General features: G+C 49.8%; 1 protein-coding gene across 1 annotated transcript in view; it reads right to left on the reverse strand.

The window, feature by feature from the left end:
• BSN (bassoon presynaptic cytomatrix protein) overlaps nucleotides 1-18,242 on the reverse strand; it is a 43,349-nt gene extending 25,107 nt beyond the window's left edge. Inside the window, exon 1 of the mRNA XM_064274528.1 lies at nucleotides 17,603-18,242. Within this exon, the coding sequence (XP_064130598.1) occupies nucleotides 17,603-18,154 (552 nt within the window). The 5' untranslated portion in view covers nucleotides 18,155-18,242. The remainder of the gene's footprint in view (nucleotides 1-17,602) is intronic.
• Between the last annotated feature and the right edge of the window lie 667 nt (nucleotides 18,243-18,909).

Genomic DNA, 18,909 nt, shown 5'->3' on the forward strand with positions numbered 1-18,909 from the left:
GAAGTGATGCCAAGAAACGGAGAAAGGAGGAGATCTGATGACTTCATTTAATTCCCTGGATTCAGCCATGCCTTGAGTCTACTCTTTGGACTTCCAGTTACATGAGCCAATAATTTTTCTTCTTTTTGGTCCAAAAACACCCACATGTAAAACAGGGCACATCACTTACAGGCTCAAACCTCTCTAGTGGCTTCCAATCGCACTTACCATGGGAGCTCTTTACCACGGCCCAGGAGGCCCCATGATCTACCCCAAGCTGCCTCTTTCTGGCCTCCTTCCCTGCCACCTCTCCTTGGCTCCCTTGACCCAGACATACTGGGCCTCCTGTTTGGCCAAGTGGTCCTCTGAGCTTATTTTTACATTAGAACCTTTGTACTCACTATTTCTTCTGCCCCAAACACTCTGTGCAGCTTGTTGTGTAGGTCTTAGCTCAGGTATCACTTCCCCAGTAGGACCTCCCTGGCACAGTCTAAAATACACCCCCTTTTCCCACCAGGTCCTCTGTATAAAATTACCTAGCTTATTTTCTTCAGTGTGTATTCTATCCCAAACTATCTATTAATTTACTTTTGTGTCTCCTGTCTCCCCATTCAGCCTGTGAGCCGGCTGACAGGGTGTTCTCAGGACTAGCACAGGGGTACAGAGCAGGGCTCAACCCAGAGAGGTTTGCTTGTGGAATTAGTCCTGACAACTTATTAATATGGGGCACAGCTCCCATGAGGCTGAAGCCACAGGACTGTGCGTGAATGAGGCAGAGTCCTCCTGCATGGCCACAGTTAAGGTTGGGGGCCAAGGCTGCTCCCCTGCCTGTGGTTGCCAGAGGCTCCGAATGCACCATGACACCCCAGTCACCACAGAAAGGTCTAATCTCTGTCCCTAGGGCAGGAGACCCATTCTGTCTACCCTCGGCGGAGTCTCCAGCCCTGCTCTCTGCCTTGAGACCACACAGTAGCACTGCTGCTATGCATGACTTGTCAACTGGGAAGCTTGGACTTGGCTGTCTTGCCCCAGAAGCCCAGAGGCAGCATCCTTGGAGCTGGACGGCTACTGCCCTTTGGTGAGCACCCACTTGTGTCAGGCACCACAGAGGGCATGCTCACAGGTGTCCTCTCATTTTTTCCTAATGGTAAAGAAAATCAAAGTCTGTGATGGTTTTGTGACAGGCTCTTGGGGTTACTCAACTAGGAAGCGGTGCTGCCAGCAGGATCAGCCCTTACAGCCCTGCCTAACCCCTGTTCCACAGGCTGGGCAGCCTGGAGCCTAGTGCCCTCTGCTGAGATCTAGGGCTTGGGGTCCCTGCATTCCTGTACCTTTTAAAGGCCACTCAGCTTCATGTAGTCCAAGTTACAGGTCTGGCAGTCACCCCTATAAAACACTAGCAGAACCCCCAAAGACCAAGGCCACTTCTAGAACCCCTAAGGACTGTGGTGCCAAGGCACTGAGATGTGAAGCCATCCCCCCAGCTGGGAACTTTTAACTCATCCTGGTGCTTTTTTAGACCCAAGGCTGCTTTGTCTACATTTGGGCAGAGAGAGCCACAAAGGCAAACAATTTCTGTCCCTGACAACCAGCCAAAAGACCCTTTTAAAAAGGTCATTCTTAGGGGGAGGGGGGCTTACTTCCATCAAAGTTGAAGTTTCCGTGGGCAAGCCATTTCTGCTTATCCTGAGAGGGACCCTGGGAAGGGCCTGCCCCCTTAGAAGGAGGCCCAGCCTCTGGTTGAGAGGAAGCTACAGACTCAGTTCTTACAGTAAGTGCCAGGCCCACACCCAAGCATGTCCTGAGGTGGGACTTACTGAGAAGAGGTATCTGGTGGTAAGACTTCTTATCCTAGGACTTCAGGGTGACCCTCCCTTGGGTTCTAGACATGACCAGACAAAGGCATGTGCTAAAACTCCTGCACTCAGCACCAGAACCTTCCCTTCCCCAGTCCTTACACATCACAGGCTATGTCACAGGCGACTCACCTAAAATAGAACCTCTCCAAGAAACGCTGAAACACCCCTTAGTGACTCATCGCCCAGATGGGTGCAGCTATTTCTATCCAGCCTCTTCCAGACGATGATGAAGAGCCTTGACCATATCCCTCTACCCCCGCCCCGCTCAGGTCCAGGCAGATGGGCCCAGCACGCCAGGCCTCCTAAGGAGGACACAGGCTGAGAAGCTCCCCGGCCCCAGCAAGCCTTCCCTCTCTGGATCCCCAGGAGATTGCTGAGAAGGGCCCATCCTCAGCCTCTGCCTCCCTACTCCAAGATCATCCACCTGTGCTGCGGGATGGGGGTTACACACTAGGCAGGCAGAGAAATGGCTGTGCACCCCTGGCCCACCTGCCCACCTAGGCTTGGTATCCATGCCAAGCCTGTGACAGACTCCCCTGGCCCTGGGACCAGCAGTAGCTAGAGCCTTTCTCAGCCACACACAGTGATGCCTCTTTGCCAGGGGAATTGGCTCAGAAGGCCCCCTGTGGCTCCTTGGCACCCTCCCAGCCAGCTGCCCACCAGAGTCAGGGGGAACAGCTTTCTACCAATGTGACAGAAAACCTCTATTAGAGTCCTGCTGACCAATACCTTCATGAGTCTGACCTGGCATATGGCCAGGAGATGTGTGGGCCACCAGCCACAGGTATGTCCCCAGGAGGCATAGGTGGGCTCCCCCAAGACAGACAGCTCTGCGAGACACTAGCTTTTGTCAAGCTGACCCTTCTTGCCAGCAAGGAAACCCATTTCAGAAGGCTGGCGGGGCCTCCATGGATGGCTATGCACCCCAGCCCAGTGGGCACTAGGCAGCAATAAAGGTGGGAAGGCTCACTGTGGTACACAGGGCCAAGAGGTAGACTGGGCGTGGGGGAAGCAGAAGCTTCCCGTAGGAAGCCACTGCCCATTCTGCCAGGAGACTACAGGGGATACAGAAAGGCAGGGCCTTATGGGCTCTGTGGCTTTGAAGTGACTTTCTCCCCCACAAGAGCCTTTCCCAGCTGCTCCTTACATGAACTGTTCAGGGAACAGAATGGCAGCTAAAGGGGCAATACCCACCTAGGATCCAGAGGTCTGGGAACCGGTCTAGGGGCTCTGTGAACCACAACTTGAATGAGCAGCCATGGCCTGTCTGCAGTGGCCACTCCTTGATGCTTCCTTCACTGGGCCTGGGGGCAGGAAGGGGAGTGGGCGAAGTTCTAGGAGGGGCTTCTACATCTCCTCTGCAGGGTCACTGACAGCACTGAGATCTATGAACCTCCATCTCGACTCAGAGGGTACGACCCAGCCCTGCTTGCCATATCTGGCCTCAAAGGATGCTTCCCAGTGAGTGAGTCTGTTCCTGCTCTCAGGGTGAAGCCTGACTCATATCACCTCATGGCTGCTGGGCAGCTCTGAGGGCCCCCCACAGTAACAGGTTCTCTTCCTCCTCCCCCAGGAAGAGGGAGAGGTGCAGACATCACTTAGCCTTCCTTCCGGTCGAGAGCAGCGGCAGCTTGCCTCTGAGCCCCGCCTCTCCCCCAGAATGCAGGCATTCAGTGTGTCAGATCACTCTGCACTGACATCATGCCTGATGGCGCATTCATGCTTTCCATTTTGGTACAAGTGGAAACATCACAGAACGAGCTTATAAAGGCACCCTGCCTGTTCTGCCAAATCCAGAGGTTCCTCAGAGGGCCCCACTGGGCACCCTGACTTCAAGCCTTTCCGGGCTGTGTGTCACTGGCCAGGTCTCTCTAGGAGGCACATACTCTAGTATGGACCCTAGACCACAAGGACAGGCGGGTAGAAGGGAGGCAGGGTTGGCCTGGGCTTTCACTTGCCTCACAGCACTGGACACATCACCTGCCCGATCTAGCGCCCGGCTCCCCCAGCTCCACTGACTCTCAGCTGGCTGACCTCGGGCTTAGGGAGCATACACCACAGGGTTCCATGGGGCAAGAACACCTTGACCCAGAGCTGGGCCAGCCAGGTGTGGCCTACAAGGAGGTCGATGTGAATCTCACCAGGCCAGGACCCTGAGGGAGACCCCGGGGACCTGCCCAGCATCTGAGACCAGGACTTGGGAAGGCGAGGCTGAACATACTCACTGCTTGGTCTGAAAGGCTTCACTGGTCTAGAGCTCCATGAGAGGGAAACTATCCATCCTCTTGCTGATCCTTGGGCACATCTGCCTCTCCACTTCCCACTGTCCCTCAACTCCCCCTGTACTGCTCTGGATAGCCTCCCCTCCCTCCCAGTCCTGTCCTCTGTGCCCTGTGAAACCCCCAGTTCATGACCCGTCAACTCCCGTACACACTATCTTTCACACACTCCTCTTGGTCCCCAGCTACCCTCTCCAGGAGAAGCTACACTCTCTGGACCTCACGACGTGGCTGTGCCACCCCTCTTAAAAATCCCTGGAACCCTTGGAGCACAGCCCTTGTCTTCCCCATCCTTCCTCCCACTACCTGTCTGCCTCCTAGCCTCCATCTTGGCTGCTGCTGTCTTTGACTCCTTCATCCTGGCCTCTTGTGCTCAAAACTCCTTGATTCTTGTCTCCCAGGCTTCCATTGAACTGACTCACACCATCACTGCAGGAGACCTGTATCCTCTATGGGGCTGACCTGCCCAACAACTCCATCCCTCAGCCTTACTCTCAACCTCACCCCAAACTGCACCTTCTTCAAAATTGCTCCTGTACCCATCCTCCTCTAGCTTTCCAGGTGTGGCAGCCCTTAGGTCTTATGGAGACCTCCGACCCGCTGAGCCTCTGCTTTTGGGTCATCCATGAGCTCCTCTGCCTTCACATCCTTTCCTACCCAGCTGTGTCTATGGTCTGTCACTCCAGTTCCACTCTGCTAAATGTCTGGGCTCCCTTGACATGTGTCTGTTTCATCCCTGGACTCAACTCAACTGAGCCCTGGTGGCACAGTGGTTAATCTAGCATACCTCCACCCAAACAGCTGAGTAGGCACCAGGCATGTGGGCTCCACGATATATTGACTTATGCTTGCCAATCTCTTCTGGACCCCCACAGCTACCTGGTTAATTCATTTCATCTCTCCAGGGAGCTTCTCTCCGCAATGGCTGGTCCACTTTCTCTTGTCCCCCTCCACTTCCCTGCCTCTGGCTTAGCTGATGGCCCTGCTTCCTATTTGTTAAAGAGTAACCAAATTAGAGGATGAGTCCTCCAAACTGAATATCTGGGGCCTCGCTCCTTCAATCACACTCCACCTCTCATATCCTTGGGATATGGGCACTCCCTCCTCTCAGATCTCATACAGGTACTGTTGTCTCCCTCTCCTGTCTACACACCTCCTTAGCTAGTCTGTGCTCTCTTCTCTTCTCAGCCAAGGTTCTCAAAAGAGTTGTTCACATGGATGAGCCTCAAGACCACTGTGCTGAGTGAAAGAAGCCTTATACAAAAGAGTGCACTCTATATGACCCCATTTATATGAAATTCTAGAAGAGGCAAACTTTATCTGTAGTTGATAAAAGTCACAGCAGTGGGTGTCTCTGATTCAGGGACGAGGATGGATAGGGATGGGGCCTTCAGGGACTTTCTGAGATGATCGGGATATTCTCTATGTTGATAGAGGGGCTTGTGTGACACAGGTGCATGCTTTTGTCAAAGCTCATGGAATGGCACACTTAAGCTTTGGACATTTCATTATATGTAAATTTTGCCTTAAAAAAAACCTTAAATACTGAACTCTAGTTAATTATATGGAGCCCTGGTATCACAGTGGTTAAGACCTCTGCTGCTAACCAAAAGGTCAGCAGTTCGAATCCTACAGCTGCTCCTTGGAAACCCTAAGGAAACCCTACTCTGTCCTATAGGGTCCCTGTGAGTCAGAATCGACTCGATGGTAATGGGTTTGGTTTTTTGGTTTTTAGTTAATGATATACTTGTTTAAGAGTTTAGTGGGAAGTATAACAATGTCTCCAAAGTACTTTGAAATTCAACAGAAAGATTGATGGATAGATGGACAGACAGAGAGATGAATGAACAGAGGGAAGGATGGATATATGATAAAGCCAGGAGAGTTGTATGTTAATTGTGAATTTAGCTGGTAGATCTGTGTTTCCTGCACAAATCTTCCAACTTTTCTGTAGGCTTAAAATTTTTCATAATTAAATGTTGGGGAAAAAAGTTGTCCACCCACCTGGTTGTACTGTTGTTCCACCCCAGAGAAGCACTGAGAGCTCCTCTAACAGGTTCTCCCACCCCCGCCCCAGGACACTCTCTTGTCCTGGACTTGCTGGCCCTCCACTTGCTGGCCTTTCTCCTCTTCTTGGCTTGCCCTTTCCAGCTTTACTGAGTTCTTCTTCTGAGTGTTTGGAAACCCAGATACCGACTCCGTCTCCTCTCTGTCTGTACCTCTTCCTAGGGCATTCTTATGGATTGAATTGTGTCCCCCCAAAATATGCATTGGAACCCTAACCCCTATACCTGTGAAATAAGGAGCACTGGTGGCTCAGTGGTTAAAGAGATCAGCTGCTAACTGAAAGTTCAGTGGTTCAAACCCACCAGCTTATCTGTGGGAGAAAGATGTGGCAGTCTACTTCCATAAAGATTTACAGCCTTCGAAACTCCATGGGGCAGTTTTACACTGTACTACTGGGTTGCTATGAGTCAGAATCAACTCGAAGACAATGGGTTTGGTTTTTGGTTATACCTGTAGATGTAATCCAGTTTGGGAAAAGGGTTTTCTTTATGTTAATGTAATGAGTCCATATTAGTGTAGGGTGTGTCCTAAACCTTCTGAGTGATATAAAGAGTGGCATAGACAAAGACACATGCAAGCACAAACACTGACTGAAGATGACAGATGCAGAAGAATCTAGAGGCCCAGGAACTCCATTGACTGTCAGCTACTAGAGGTAGAAATAAACAAGGTAGGATGTCCCATTAGTCACATGCGTAATTCAGGCTTCTAGACTCCTAAACTGTAAGAAATTTAAAAAAAATTTTTTTAAAGCCATCCACTTGTGGTATTTCTATTACAGTAGCACTAAGAAACTAAGATAGGCCCCTTGTTGTTGTTAGGTGCCGTCCAGTCAGTTCTGACTCATGTACAACAGAATGAAACACTGCCCAGTCCTGCGCCCTCCTCACAGTCATTGCTATGTTTGAGCCCACTGTTGCAGCCACTGTGTCAATCCATCTCATTGAGGGTATTCCTATTTTTCACTGACCCTCTATTTTACCACGCATGATGTCCTTCTTTAGGGAGTGGGTCCCTTGTGAAAACATGTCCAAAGTACATGAGACAAAGTCTCACCATCCTTTTTTTTTTTAATTTATCTACTTCTTTATGGTGCTTTAAGTGAAAGTTTCTAGCTGCTCTCCTCCTAATGAGACAGCACATTCTTCCTCTCCACCCTGTATTCCCCGTGTCCGTTCAACCAGCTCCTGTCCTCCTCTGCCTTCTCATCTTGTCTCCAGACAGGAGTTGCCCATGTAGTCTCATGTGTTTACTTGAGCCAAGAGGCTCACTTCTCACCAGTATTATCATCTATCTTATAGTCCAGTCCAATCCCTGTCTGGAGAGTTGGCTTCGGGAATGGTTCCGATCTTGGGCTAACAAAGGGTCCAGGGACCATGACCTCCAGGGTCCCTCCAGTCTCAGTCACCATCCTCATTTCTAATGAGCATTCTGGCTGTACTTCTTCTAAGGCAGACTTGTTTGTTCTTCTGGCAGTCCATGGTACAGTCAATATTTTTTTTGCCAACACCATAATTCAAAGGCATCAATTCTTCTTCTGTCTTCCTTATTCACTGTCCAGCTTTTGCATGCATTTGAGGTGACTGAAAAGACCATGGGCTTCAAAGTGACATCTTTGCTTTGTAACACTTTAAAGAGGTCTTTTGCTGCAGATTTGCCCAATACAATATACAATTTGATTTTTTTGACTGCTGGTTCCATGGGCATTGATTGTGGATCCAAGTAAAATAAAATCCTCAGCAACGTCAATATTTTCTCCATTTATCATGATGCTGCTTATTGGCCCAGTTGTGAGAATTTCTGTTTTCTTTATGTTGAGGTGTAATCCGTAATGAAGACTATAGTCTTTGACCTTCATCAGTAAGTGCTTCAAGTCCTCTTTGCTTCCAGTAAGCAAGGTTGTGTCATTTGTATATCACAGGTTGTTAGTAAGTCTTCCTCCAATAATGATGCTGTGTTCTTCATGTAGTCGTTTCTCAGATTACCTGCTCAGCATACGGACTGAGTAAGTATGGTAAAAGGATACAACCCTGACGTGCACCTTTCCTGATTTTAAACCATGCAGTATCCCCTTGTTCTTTTCGAACAACTGCCTCTTGGTCTACATACAGGTTTCCCATGAGCACAATTAACTGTTCTGGAATTCCCATTCTTTGCAATGTTATCCATAATAATCCACACACAGTTGAATGCCTTTGCACAGTCAATGAAACACAGGTAAACATCTCTTTCGTATTCTCTGCTTTCAGGCTTTCAGCTAAGATCCATCTGACATTGGCAATGATATCCCTTCTGAATTCCACAACCTCTTCTGAATCTGGTTTGAATTTCTGGCAGTTCCCTGTTGGCGTACTCCTGCAACTGTTTTTTTTTTTTAATTATCTTCAGCAAAATTTTACGTGTGTGTGATATTAATGATATTGTTCAACAATTTCTACATTCTGTTGGATCACCTTTCTTTGGAATGGGCACAGTCAGTTTTCCAGATAGCTGTCTTCCAAATTTCTTGGCATAGATGAGTGAGTGCTTCCAGTGTTGCATCCGTTTGTTGAAACATCTCAATTGATATTCTGTCAATTTCTGGAGCCTTGTTTTTTGCCAATGCCTTCAGCACACCTTGGACTTCTTCCTTCAATACCATTGGTTCTTGGTCATATGCTATCTCCTGAAGTGGTCGAACGTTGACCAACTCTTTTCGGTACAGTGACTCTGTGTACTTCTTCCATCTTCTTTTGATGCTTCCTGCATTGTTTAGTATTTTCCCCATAGAATCCTGCAGTATTGCAACTTAAGGCTTGAACTTTTCTCCAGTTCTTTCAGCTTGAGAACTGCTGAGCACATTCTTCCCTTTTGGTTTCCTAACTCCAGGTCCTTGCACATTTTATTGTAATACTTCACTTTGTCTTCTTGAGCTGCCCTTTGAAATCTTCTTTTCAGCTCTATTTTTTTTCATTATTCCATTCGCTTTAGCTACTGGATGTTCAAGAGCAAGTTTCAGAGTCTCTACTGACATCCATTTTGGTCTTTTATTTCTTTCCTGTCTTTTTAACGACCTTTTGCTGTCTTCAAACCAAAAAGTCGGTGGTTCAAAACCACCAGTGGCTCTGCAGGAGGAAGATGTGCAGTCTGCTTCCACAGAAATTTACAACCTTGGAAACCCTGTGAGGTCCCTAGGAGTTGGAACTGACTCGATGGCAGTGGGTTTGGGTTTTGAGTTTGCTTTCTTCATGTATGATATCCTTGAAAGCATCCTGCAACTCATCCGGTCTTCAGTCATTAGTGTTCAATGCATCAAATCTATTCTTGAGATAGTCTCTAAATTCAGGTGGGATATACTCAAGATAGTACTTTGGCTCTTGTGGACTTGTTTTAATTTTCTTCAGCTTCACCTTGAACTTACATATGAGCAATTGATGGTTTGTTCCGCAGTCAGCCCCTGGTCTTGTTCTGACTGATGATATCGAGCTTGTCCATCATCTTTTTCCACAGACACAGTCAATTTCATTCCTCTGTATTCCAGCTGGCAAGGTCCATGTCTATAGTCACCGTTTATGTTGCTGAAAAAAGGTATTTGCAATGAATAAGTCATTGGTCTTGCAAAATCGTATCATTCGATCCCTGGCATCATTTGTACCACCAAGGCCATATTTTCCAACCATTGATCTTTCTTCTGTTTCCAACTTGCATTCTAATCACCAGTAATTATTAATGCATCTTGATTGCATGCTTGATCAATTTCAGACTGCAGAAGTTGATAAAAATCTTCAATTTCTTTATCTTCGGCATTAGTAGTTGGTGGGTAAATTTGAGTAACAGCCATATTAACTGGTCTTCCTTGTAGGGGTATGGATATTATCCTATCACCGACAGCACTGTACTTCCACATAGATCTCAAAATGTTCTTTTTGACAATGAAGGTGATGTCATTTCTCCTCAATTTGTCATTTCTGGCATAGACTGTCTGATTCAAAATGGCCAATACCAATGCATTTTAGCTCACTAATGCCTAGGATAGCAATCTTTATGCATTCCATTTTATTTTTGACAACTTCCAATTTTCCTAGACTCATACTTCATACAGTCAATGTTCAGATTAATGGATGTTTGCAGTTGTTTCTTCTCATTTTGAGTGGTGCCACATTAGTAAATGAAGGTTCCAAAAGCTTTACTCCATACCTGTCATCAAGGTTGACTCTACTTTGAGAAGGCAGCTCTTCCCCAGGCATATTTTGAGTGCCTTCCAACCTGACTCGCTCATCTTCCGGCACAATATCAGACAATGTTCTGCTGCTATTCATAAGGTTTTCACTGGCCAACTTTTTCAGAAGTAGATTTCCAGGTCCTTCTTCCTAGTCTATTTTAGTCTGGAAGCTCTGCTGAAACCTGTCCATCATGGGTAACCCTGCTGGTATTTGAAATACCAGTGATACAGCTTCCAGCATCAAAGCAACACATAAGCCATCACAGTATGACTAACAGACGAGTGGTGGAAGACAGGCCCCCGTATATGTCAGTATATGCTTGCGAATCCTTGATGCAGATCTCCACTCCAGACCTGTCTGTTGTGTGCCAGGGTTTTAGATTCGTCAGCCTATTGAACTCTACCACTTGGATGTCTCACAGGTACCTTCAACTTGACGTGGCTCAAACAAAAAGATTCTCCATCTCTATCCCTTATCCTCATGTCCAACCCTTTTCCAAAACCTGTATGTTTAGCCTCCAAAATACACCAGGAATGTATTTCGGCTCCCCACTGCCTTCACTGCCATCCCAGCCCTGGCATGTTAGGCTCCTGGCCCTCACCCCTGCCCTCTATGAGCTGTTTTCCACACAGCAGTCAGAAGGATGTTTTGTTTTTTACTTAAAAAAAAAAAAATTGGAGTTGGCCATTTCAACCATTTTTGTGCACAATTCAATAACACTAATTATGTTTACCATGTTGTACAATGATCCAGAAGGGTGTTTTTAAATGCACATCTGACCTCATTGCCACCTTCCAAAACCCTTGACACTACATCTAGAGACCCAATCCAGCCCAGCTCGATCTCCATGCCTCTGGTCCTGATTTATGGCACCCCAGCAGCCATGGCCCTGGCTTGCTCCCTGCCCTTCACATGAAACAAGCATGTTCCTCAGGTCTACTTTGCCTCCACCTGCCTCCTGTTCAGCTCCTGTCTAACATCCTGCTGCCTAATATCCCCTCTTCAGAGAAGCTCCTGAGAGTCCTATCACAGAATCACACCAAGCCCCCAGGCTTTCTCCTCAACCCTGGCTCCAGGTGTGGCTGTGTATTTGTTTATATGGTCATTAGTTGGAGGGCTGCCTCCTCCACTGGCCCAGAGGCTCCACAGGGGCTAAGTGTCACATCTGCTTCAGCTCTGCCAGGCTCTCCAGGGTCCAGGGCAGTTCCTGGCTATCACAAAGATTCAAAAGCATTTGTAGAGGGAGGGAAGGATGGGAAGGAGGGAGAGTGGCCACCCTCTGACCAAGTAGATACCAGTAGGCCTGTCTAGACCAAAGAAGGGCTAAATGAATAGTTGCTGTTGTTAGGTGCCATCAACTCGATTTTTAACTCATAGTGACCCCATGTGACAGAGAACTGCCCCATAGGATTTCTCAACCTGTAATCTTTACACTTTTTTTAATCTTTACAGAAGTGGATCGCCAGGTCTTTCTCTCACAGAGCTGCTGGATGGGTTCAAACCATTAACCTCTCAGTTAACAGCCAAGTCCTTAACTTTTGCACCACCAGGGTCCTTAATGAATAGTAGAAACAGCAAAAGCAACTGGTTACTCTAACGAGCTTTCCTTTTTCTCTGCCTCCTTCTGCTTCTGGCTTTCTCCATCACCTCCCTTTTCTGCCTTCTCTCCTCTTATGCCTTCTTCCCCTTCTCCCCACCCCCACTTTATTTCTCTTTTTCTCTATCTTCCATTTTTATTCCATTTTCTTTTCATTCTTTTTCCTTCGCCCTCATGTATAGAAGCAAGTGTTTTAGGAACCAAATTCCATATTTTCTGCCCAAATTAATTTTACATTCAGTTCTTAGATAACTTTATAGCCAAAAGAGTTTCGTGCCGGATGGCTCCTGCTATGAAGCAGCCTCCACTCCAACAAGGCTGCCCTTCTGCACCTGGCCCCAGTGGCTCCAGCCTCCACACTATTGTGGTCCCAGCAAAGAGGCCAAAGGTCCTGTAGCTGAGAAGTGTGGCTGGCAGCAGGGTTGGCTGCCCCAGGACTAACTGAAGCTTGGGGGACATTTTCTTATTGATGCAGGGATTGCTTGGGTCAAGGTGGCTACTGGAAGGCAAACTGCCCAAAGACTAGACATATGGTGGGAGGGAGAAAGGCCTGCCACCTAGAGATCCACTTCCATTTTGTTTGGGGGTAGGGAGGGGCGGCTGGGCACATGTACAGATGCGTCCTCCTGGGCCCAGCAGGGAGGACACCTTTATCTCTCCTCAGCCTGCCAGTGGTCCTATGTCCTTCAAACACCTGCTCCTCACTCCTCTGTAGCCCAGGCAGCAGTATGGCCAGGAAGGAGCACAGGGTGGGGGTGAGGCTGGCAACAACTGTGGAGGAATTCATGCTGCACTCACGGCACCATCCCCGGGCCATCTGGCGCCCCCGCCCTTGCAGGAAAGGAGTGGGATGCAGGCAGTAGAGGAAAGGCTCAGAGCCACTGTATCGTCTCCCTCTCTTTTCCACACCACCCACCCTGGGTAACTTCCTAGGCCCAAGGCTTCCCACTGTGGCGGCGGGGGGGGGGGGGGGGTGGGCGGCAGGGAGAGGTACAGTGGGTTAAGGAGTTTAGTTTGGTCTTAGCAAAGGCCAGACCTTGGAATAGGTGAGGGAAGACCACACTCACTCTCTGTAGTCTTCTTAAAGCGGTTTGTAAGTGATTCTGACTAGAGCAAGGTAGGTGGAAGCAGGCTAGGGGTGGGGTGGCAGCCCCTGCCATTCCCCATCTGGGTGAAGGGTGGGCCTTCCAGCTACAGTCTGCAGCCTTACTTCAGGTGGTGCTCTGGGAGGCCTCTGGGATCTGACTTGGGAGCACAGGCATATAGTCAGCCCTCCCTCTACACAGCACTCACTCCTGTGATGCCATTCCCAGGGTAAGGGCAGATTCAATCTGGAGGAGCCATTCCCAGGGTAAGGGCAGATTCAGTCTGGAGGAGCCATTCCCAGGGTAAGGGCAGATTCAATCTGGAGGAGCTCCACGTCAGAATATGCTGCTACGGCTGCTCTGAGTGGACAGACACTGACTGTGCCTGCCCCAGGCCACTGCTCATACTCTCCAGCAGCTTACTCCTATCCCCCATGTCCACCTTAACCTTGGACTTCCCACCCTCCGCCCAGCTGGCTTATGGCCACGCCTTGTCTCCTACCCTCAGCTAGCAGCATAGAAGCCTGACAGGGCAACAAGATCCTCCCTTCTTGGTGGAGAAAGGGGTGGCAGGCCTGAATGTAAGGCACTGAAGATTGGAGGGGGCGGTTAACAAGCCTGAGCAGGCATGGGGCATCAGCAAAGCCACTGAGGCCAATCTCTGTACTCCTGTTTCTTCAGAGAAATTTGAGGTTCAGGAGGTTTAAGATATTTGTTGAAGAAGCCACATCCAAAGAGAGGAGAGGAAAACCATCTTCCTGCCTTCATGCTATCACTGGGCACTAAATGGGCTTAAATGTCAACAGCCCAGAGCCACCACACCTCTGGCCTCCTGGTGTCAGTGCATCCTCACAGGGAGGGTCTCTTTTGGGTGGTAGGAAATGTTTGGACCTCAAAAGGAAACCCCCAGTCCTTTACTGTGGTTTCAAACATGTTAAATTATTCACCTGCCCTGAGCTACCAGGAATGGGCAACTCCAAGAAGAAAACGATCTCTACCACGAAGAGTGGCTGGAACAGCCCTCTCTGCTCAGAGCCATCCTCAGCCTGAGCAAAAACGGGCTGTGGATGGGAAGGTGAGGCTGGGAGTTGCTGGTAGGAAAACTGGAGGCCTAGCCACTGCTTCTGGGTTTGCTGCCTCAGAATGACCCAAAATAAAGCAAGACTTTCCAAAATTTACTCTCCTCATCTGCAAACAGGGAGTCCTCCTTCCCCAATCTCCATCCAGTCTCTGTGCTCCGGGCTATTAGGTACCCAGCAAAGTACATGGGAGGACAGCCTCCTCTCTCTACAGCCTTGAGCGCTGGCCAACCTGGGCCTGGGCAGAACAGCAAGCACCATGTCTGTGTGAGTGCTGCACCCATCTGGCAGCCCTGAGGCTGGCAGGAGAAGCTCGGGCCCTGGCCCACCAGCCAGAAAAGCAGTGATTCCAGATCTCAGACACTGCTTCTGGCCAAATGGGGCTGACTGTTCTACTTGTGTGTGTGATTCTTATCTCCAGGTTAGTCTTCTGTTTTGCAGGACCTAGCTAAAGGAATAAGACACTGAGAGATATCGTGAGACAGAAAAACAAAAACACTGAGTCCTGGTGACCACTAGCCCAGTAGTACCAAGTTCTTTCTCTCCTTTCTGCTCCCATTCAGCACAACAGTTCTGTCATGCTCCTATTTGAGTTTGTAACTTGAGTACAACCAGCTAGTAATTCTCTCTCTACTTGTGACACACACAAAAAAGTCCCATTTTCCGTGGTCATATCGCGAAAGATCTAAGAGCAGCTTCATCAGCCCTCTCGAAGAGGCCCTGGAACACTCCATGTCCTCATCCTTCTCCTGGCCTGCTATACTCCTCCCTCTGTCTAGTGGGAGGCTGAGAAGCAATGAAGCCTGCTGACATGCCCGAATGAGGCCTTGGTGATCGTCAAGGCAGGACACGGGAGCCCAGGGCTCAGCATTACCACATTAGCAGTTATAGGTACTCTCCTGAGACAGGGCCCCCGTGATGCTCCCCAGTGGCCAGCGTCTGTACCACATCTCTTCTGGAACTGGCAGCATCCCCACCCTTTTCCATTTTAGTTAGGCCACTCCTGTGAAGTGAGAAACCAAAAAAGGAAGTGAGTGCTGAAGCTGGGTTTCCTGGGAAAGGTCACTCTTCCCAAGTTCCTGCCATCCAGACATTTTTGCCTTTAGGGCCAGCCTCTTGCACATGCCTAGAATCTCAGGCCAGGCAGGTTCACCCAGAAACACCAGAGCAATCTTAGAATCAAGAAGGAGCATGTTGAGAGAGAAGTGGCCAGGGCAGATATGGCCTGACCAAGGTGGATCCATCAGCAGGTATGTGAGCAAAACTTATGAATGTGTTTTCTCAGCTCTTGGAAATATGAGCAGGGTGGTAAACCTGCTCTTGGTATAACCACAAAGGGTAACTTCTCCAGCTCGAGAATTAAGCTTTTCCAGCCCTTCAGGAAAATGTGCCAAGGAACACTTTCTTTGACAGGCAAACCACAGAAAGAAAAAGTTCTGCCTGGAGACCCCAGCAGAAAAGGGTACCGACAAGGTGAGAACCCAGAGAATGGACTAGGTCAGTATTTCCCAAACTGGGTGCCATGGAACAGCAGCCTCTAAAGTGATCTGTGAAAACAAGTCTGTGAAAGGCTGCTGGCTACAGCTCTATCTTGGAGTTCTAGATGCTGAAGGCCCTGAGAAGTCTCACATCAGAGAACAATCTCATTTGTCCAGTCCAGCATTTTCCTAAAGTACTTGGCTGAAAGGCCTGCTCTTCACCAAACGGTGTAGATCTGCAGTAAGTTTGAGGCCCCCCTTTCCTCCTGGCCCTGAGCCTCAGCTTCCTACCAGCACAATGAGGCAGATGGACTGAGTATCTCCAAGGTCCTCCCACTCTGCTGTTTTTCCAGGCACAGCCACACTGGCTCTCTTCCCACCTTACTGAAGGTTTTGGGCTTGGGTAAGCCTGGAGGCAAAACCTGCGGCGTGGCAAGGGCTGGGATGCCCACCAGGAGACTGATGCCACCATGTGTGGCTCTACTTTCACCCATGTCCACCCCACCCAGAGTTGTCCAGTTCCTGCAGCTCCAGGGAGCATCTCAGAGAAGCTGGGACTTGGAGGGACGAGACCAGCACAAGGCAGGTTCACCCCACAGCAGAATGGGCTGTCTGACAACCCTTCCTACTCTAGTGAGGCCCAGTGCTTCTGGCTTCTTGTTGGCAGAAACATATACAGGTGAGCTTCCCTGGCCTTAATCACACTTTTCTTTTAAATACTGAACAACAAACACTTACCTAACTGATCAGTGTGGGGATGGGCCTGTTTCTAATCACAGATGCAATAATCACGAGTCTGCACGCCTACTTCAGAAGCCCCCACACTCCAGGAGCAACTCCAAATGCACTGAGTCATCTCCCCACGCCGCTGCTCCTTCCTCGGAATCTCACACTTACCTCTTGCAAATCACACATCCCACACCCGCAGCACACCTCATGTCACAAATAGACCCCGACCTGTGAATAATTATTCTCACTCACCCCCGCAACCCCCGTGGTCCGAATGACTCCTGCTGCTGATGATCCCAGAGGTGGCTATGCTGACACCTACAGTCAGCCCCTCTCCATCCTGAGGGCAGAGTCCCATCCAGTGACCTCCATGGGTCACCTCTGAGGAGAGGAAGGAAGCCAACAAACCTGCTCAGTTCATTTTAAAGGCAGCTGATGCATTCAGGCATGGAGAACCCAGGCTCCAGGTCACCAAAGAGAGCCTCCATGGGCTTGGCTAAGCATCCCGCAGCAACTCAAAGCATCCTGAACAAAGCCAGGATGAGGCTGTGGACCTAGATTCCTCTGGGGCAGTCGAGAGGCCCAGTCTCATGGAGATGGCCCTGCAGTGGTCTCTTGGTGAGTGCAGAGCATGGTCAACCTGGGTGAATGCCCCTGACCTAGGTCTCTACCCCAAGGTCATCTCTCTAGGGATAGGGTGGTTGCTCTGCTACCTTAGGTCCTTAGCAAACGGAAATGAAGGCCAAAGGATCTTCCCAGAGCCCAGCTGGAAGTTTCCTGCTACCCCTAAAACCTTGCTCCTCTCACTAGCATCCCCCTCCAGGGCCCACAGTCAGGGGCAGAGGCCGGCCTAGGGCCAAGAAAATATGCCTCCATTTGGGCCCTCTGGCTGCTCATGGCTCTCTCCAAAAAAAGTATCCATGGGGGAAAAGTTGTCCATAAGACTGTCTTTGACCCTAACCAAGTCCATTTTTCCAGGCTGAACTTGGACCAAGTCAAAAAGCATCTTCCACTCACTACCTGAGGCTCTGCCCAAGCTTTCAGGGGGTATAGGAATCCCCCAGGAGATATGGGGCCAGGCCTTGTTCTCTGTTGCCTACATCTTAGAGCCAGGACACACCCCCAGAAAGACACAGGAGCTGGTGCCCAAGGGAAACCACCAGGAAAGGAGAGTTGGTTAAAAAGGTAATGAGAACCAGGAGAGACGTGGTGATGAGGTAGTGGGGAGGCAGCAGAGAGGGTAGTTACCTGGGTGAGGTGAGGATTGGGGTTGAACCCACACTGGTTGCAGACCTTGTTGTGACACTGGGTGCAGGTGTTGAAGTTTGGCTGGCTGGGGGTCGATGTGAGGTCCGAGGTCTTGCATATGGGACACAGGGTGCTGCTGGGAAGGGGGGCAATCTGGGGGACGGAGTAGGGTGATGTGGGGGTGCTGCCTCTCTCCGGTGACACTGAAGGGGACCGCCCTGATCTCTGCGTCCTGCTGTCAACCTGCAGCGTCCTGCGGGGGCCATCAGCCTCCTGGCCTGCTGGGCCCTGTGCCCTTGTCTCCCGGGGGCTCTCATGGCCGGGAGCAGTAGCAGAAGCCTGCGTCGGGGTTGGGGAAGCTGCTCTCTGGCTACCCAGGGGCTCCTTGGTGTCCAGTCTCCGGGAAACACTGAAATGACATTGAAAATGACTGTGCGTTAGAGACACATCATAGAGAAGCAGCCTGCAAAGACCTCTACCAAGTTGGGTGACCTTGCCAAGCCCCATCACCACCCTCCTCCTCCTATCCAGCAGTATCAACGAAGCCACCATTTGCTGAGTGCCGACTATGTCCCGTGCTGAGCCCCAACAAATGTCTCTCACTTGAACCCTCAGCACCAGGCCATGTGGCAAGATCACGAGTGCCTCCTCTTACAACCTGATAAAATGCGGTTCTGATTTAGTAGATCTGGAGTAGGGTCTAGGAGTCTGCATTTTTAAGAAGCTTCCAGGTGATGACTCTACTGTGGTCCACGAAGCACACTTTGAGTATCAAGGCTTTAAACCTACGCATTAGAAACACCTAGGATGTTTTTAAAAATTCTGATGCCCACCTGGATCGGGAAGAGTGGGGAACACTGAGGACACGGGGTGATTGTGAGCCATGGGGACGGAGGGGGGGCCACGTGGACTGGAGACTGCATCAGCCTGAGACTGGAGGAACTGGATGGTGCCTGGCTACAGCCGATGGCTACCCTGACAGGAACGCGGCGTAGAGCCCCTGGGGGAGCAGGAGAGCGGCAGGATGCAGGCCCCGAGTTTTCGTGAAAAGACCAGACTTAATGGTCTGACTGAGACTGGAGGGACCCCGGTGGTCATGGCCCCCAGACCTTCTGTTGGCCCAGGGCGGGAACCCTTCCCAAAGCCAGCTCTTCAGACAGGGATTGGACTGGACGGTGGGTTGGAGAGGGATACTGGTGAGGAGTGAGCTTCTTGGATCAGGTGGACACTTGAGACTACGTTGGCATCTCCTGTCTGTAAGGGAGATGAGAGGGTAGAGGGGGTTAGAAGCTGGTGAAATAGACACA

The sequence above is a fragment of the Loxodonta africana genome, chromosome 22, assembly GCF_030014295.1.
Source record: "Loxodonta africana isolate mLoxAfr1 chromosome 22, mLoxAfr1.hap2, whole genome shotgun sequence".
Lineage (NCBI taxonomy): Eukaryota > Metazoa > Chordata > Mammalia > Proboscidea > Elephantidae > Loxodonta > Loxodonta africana.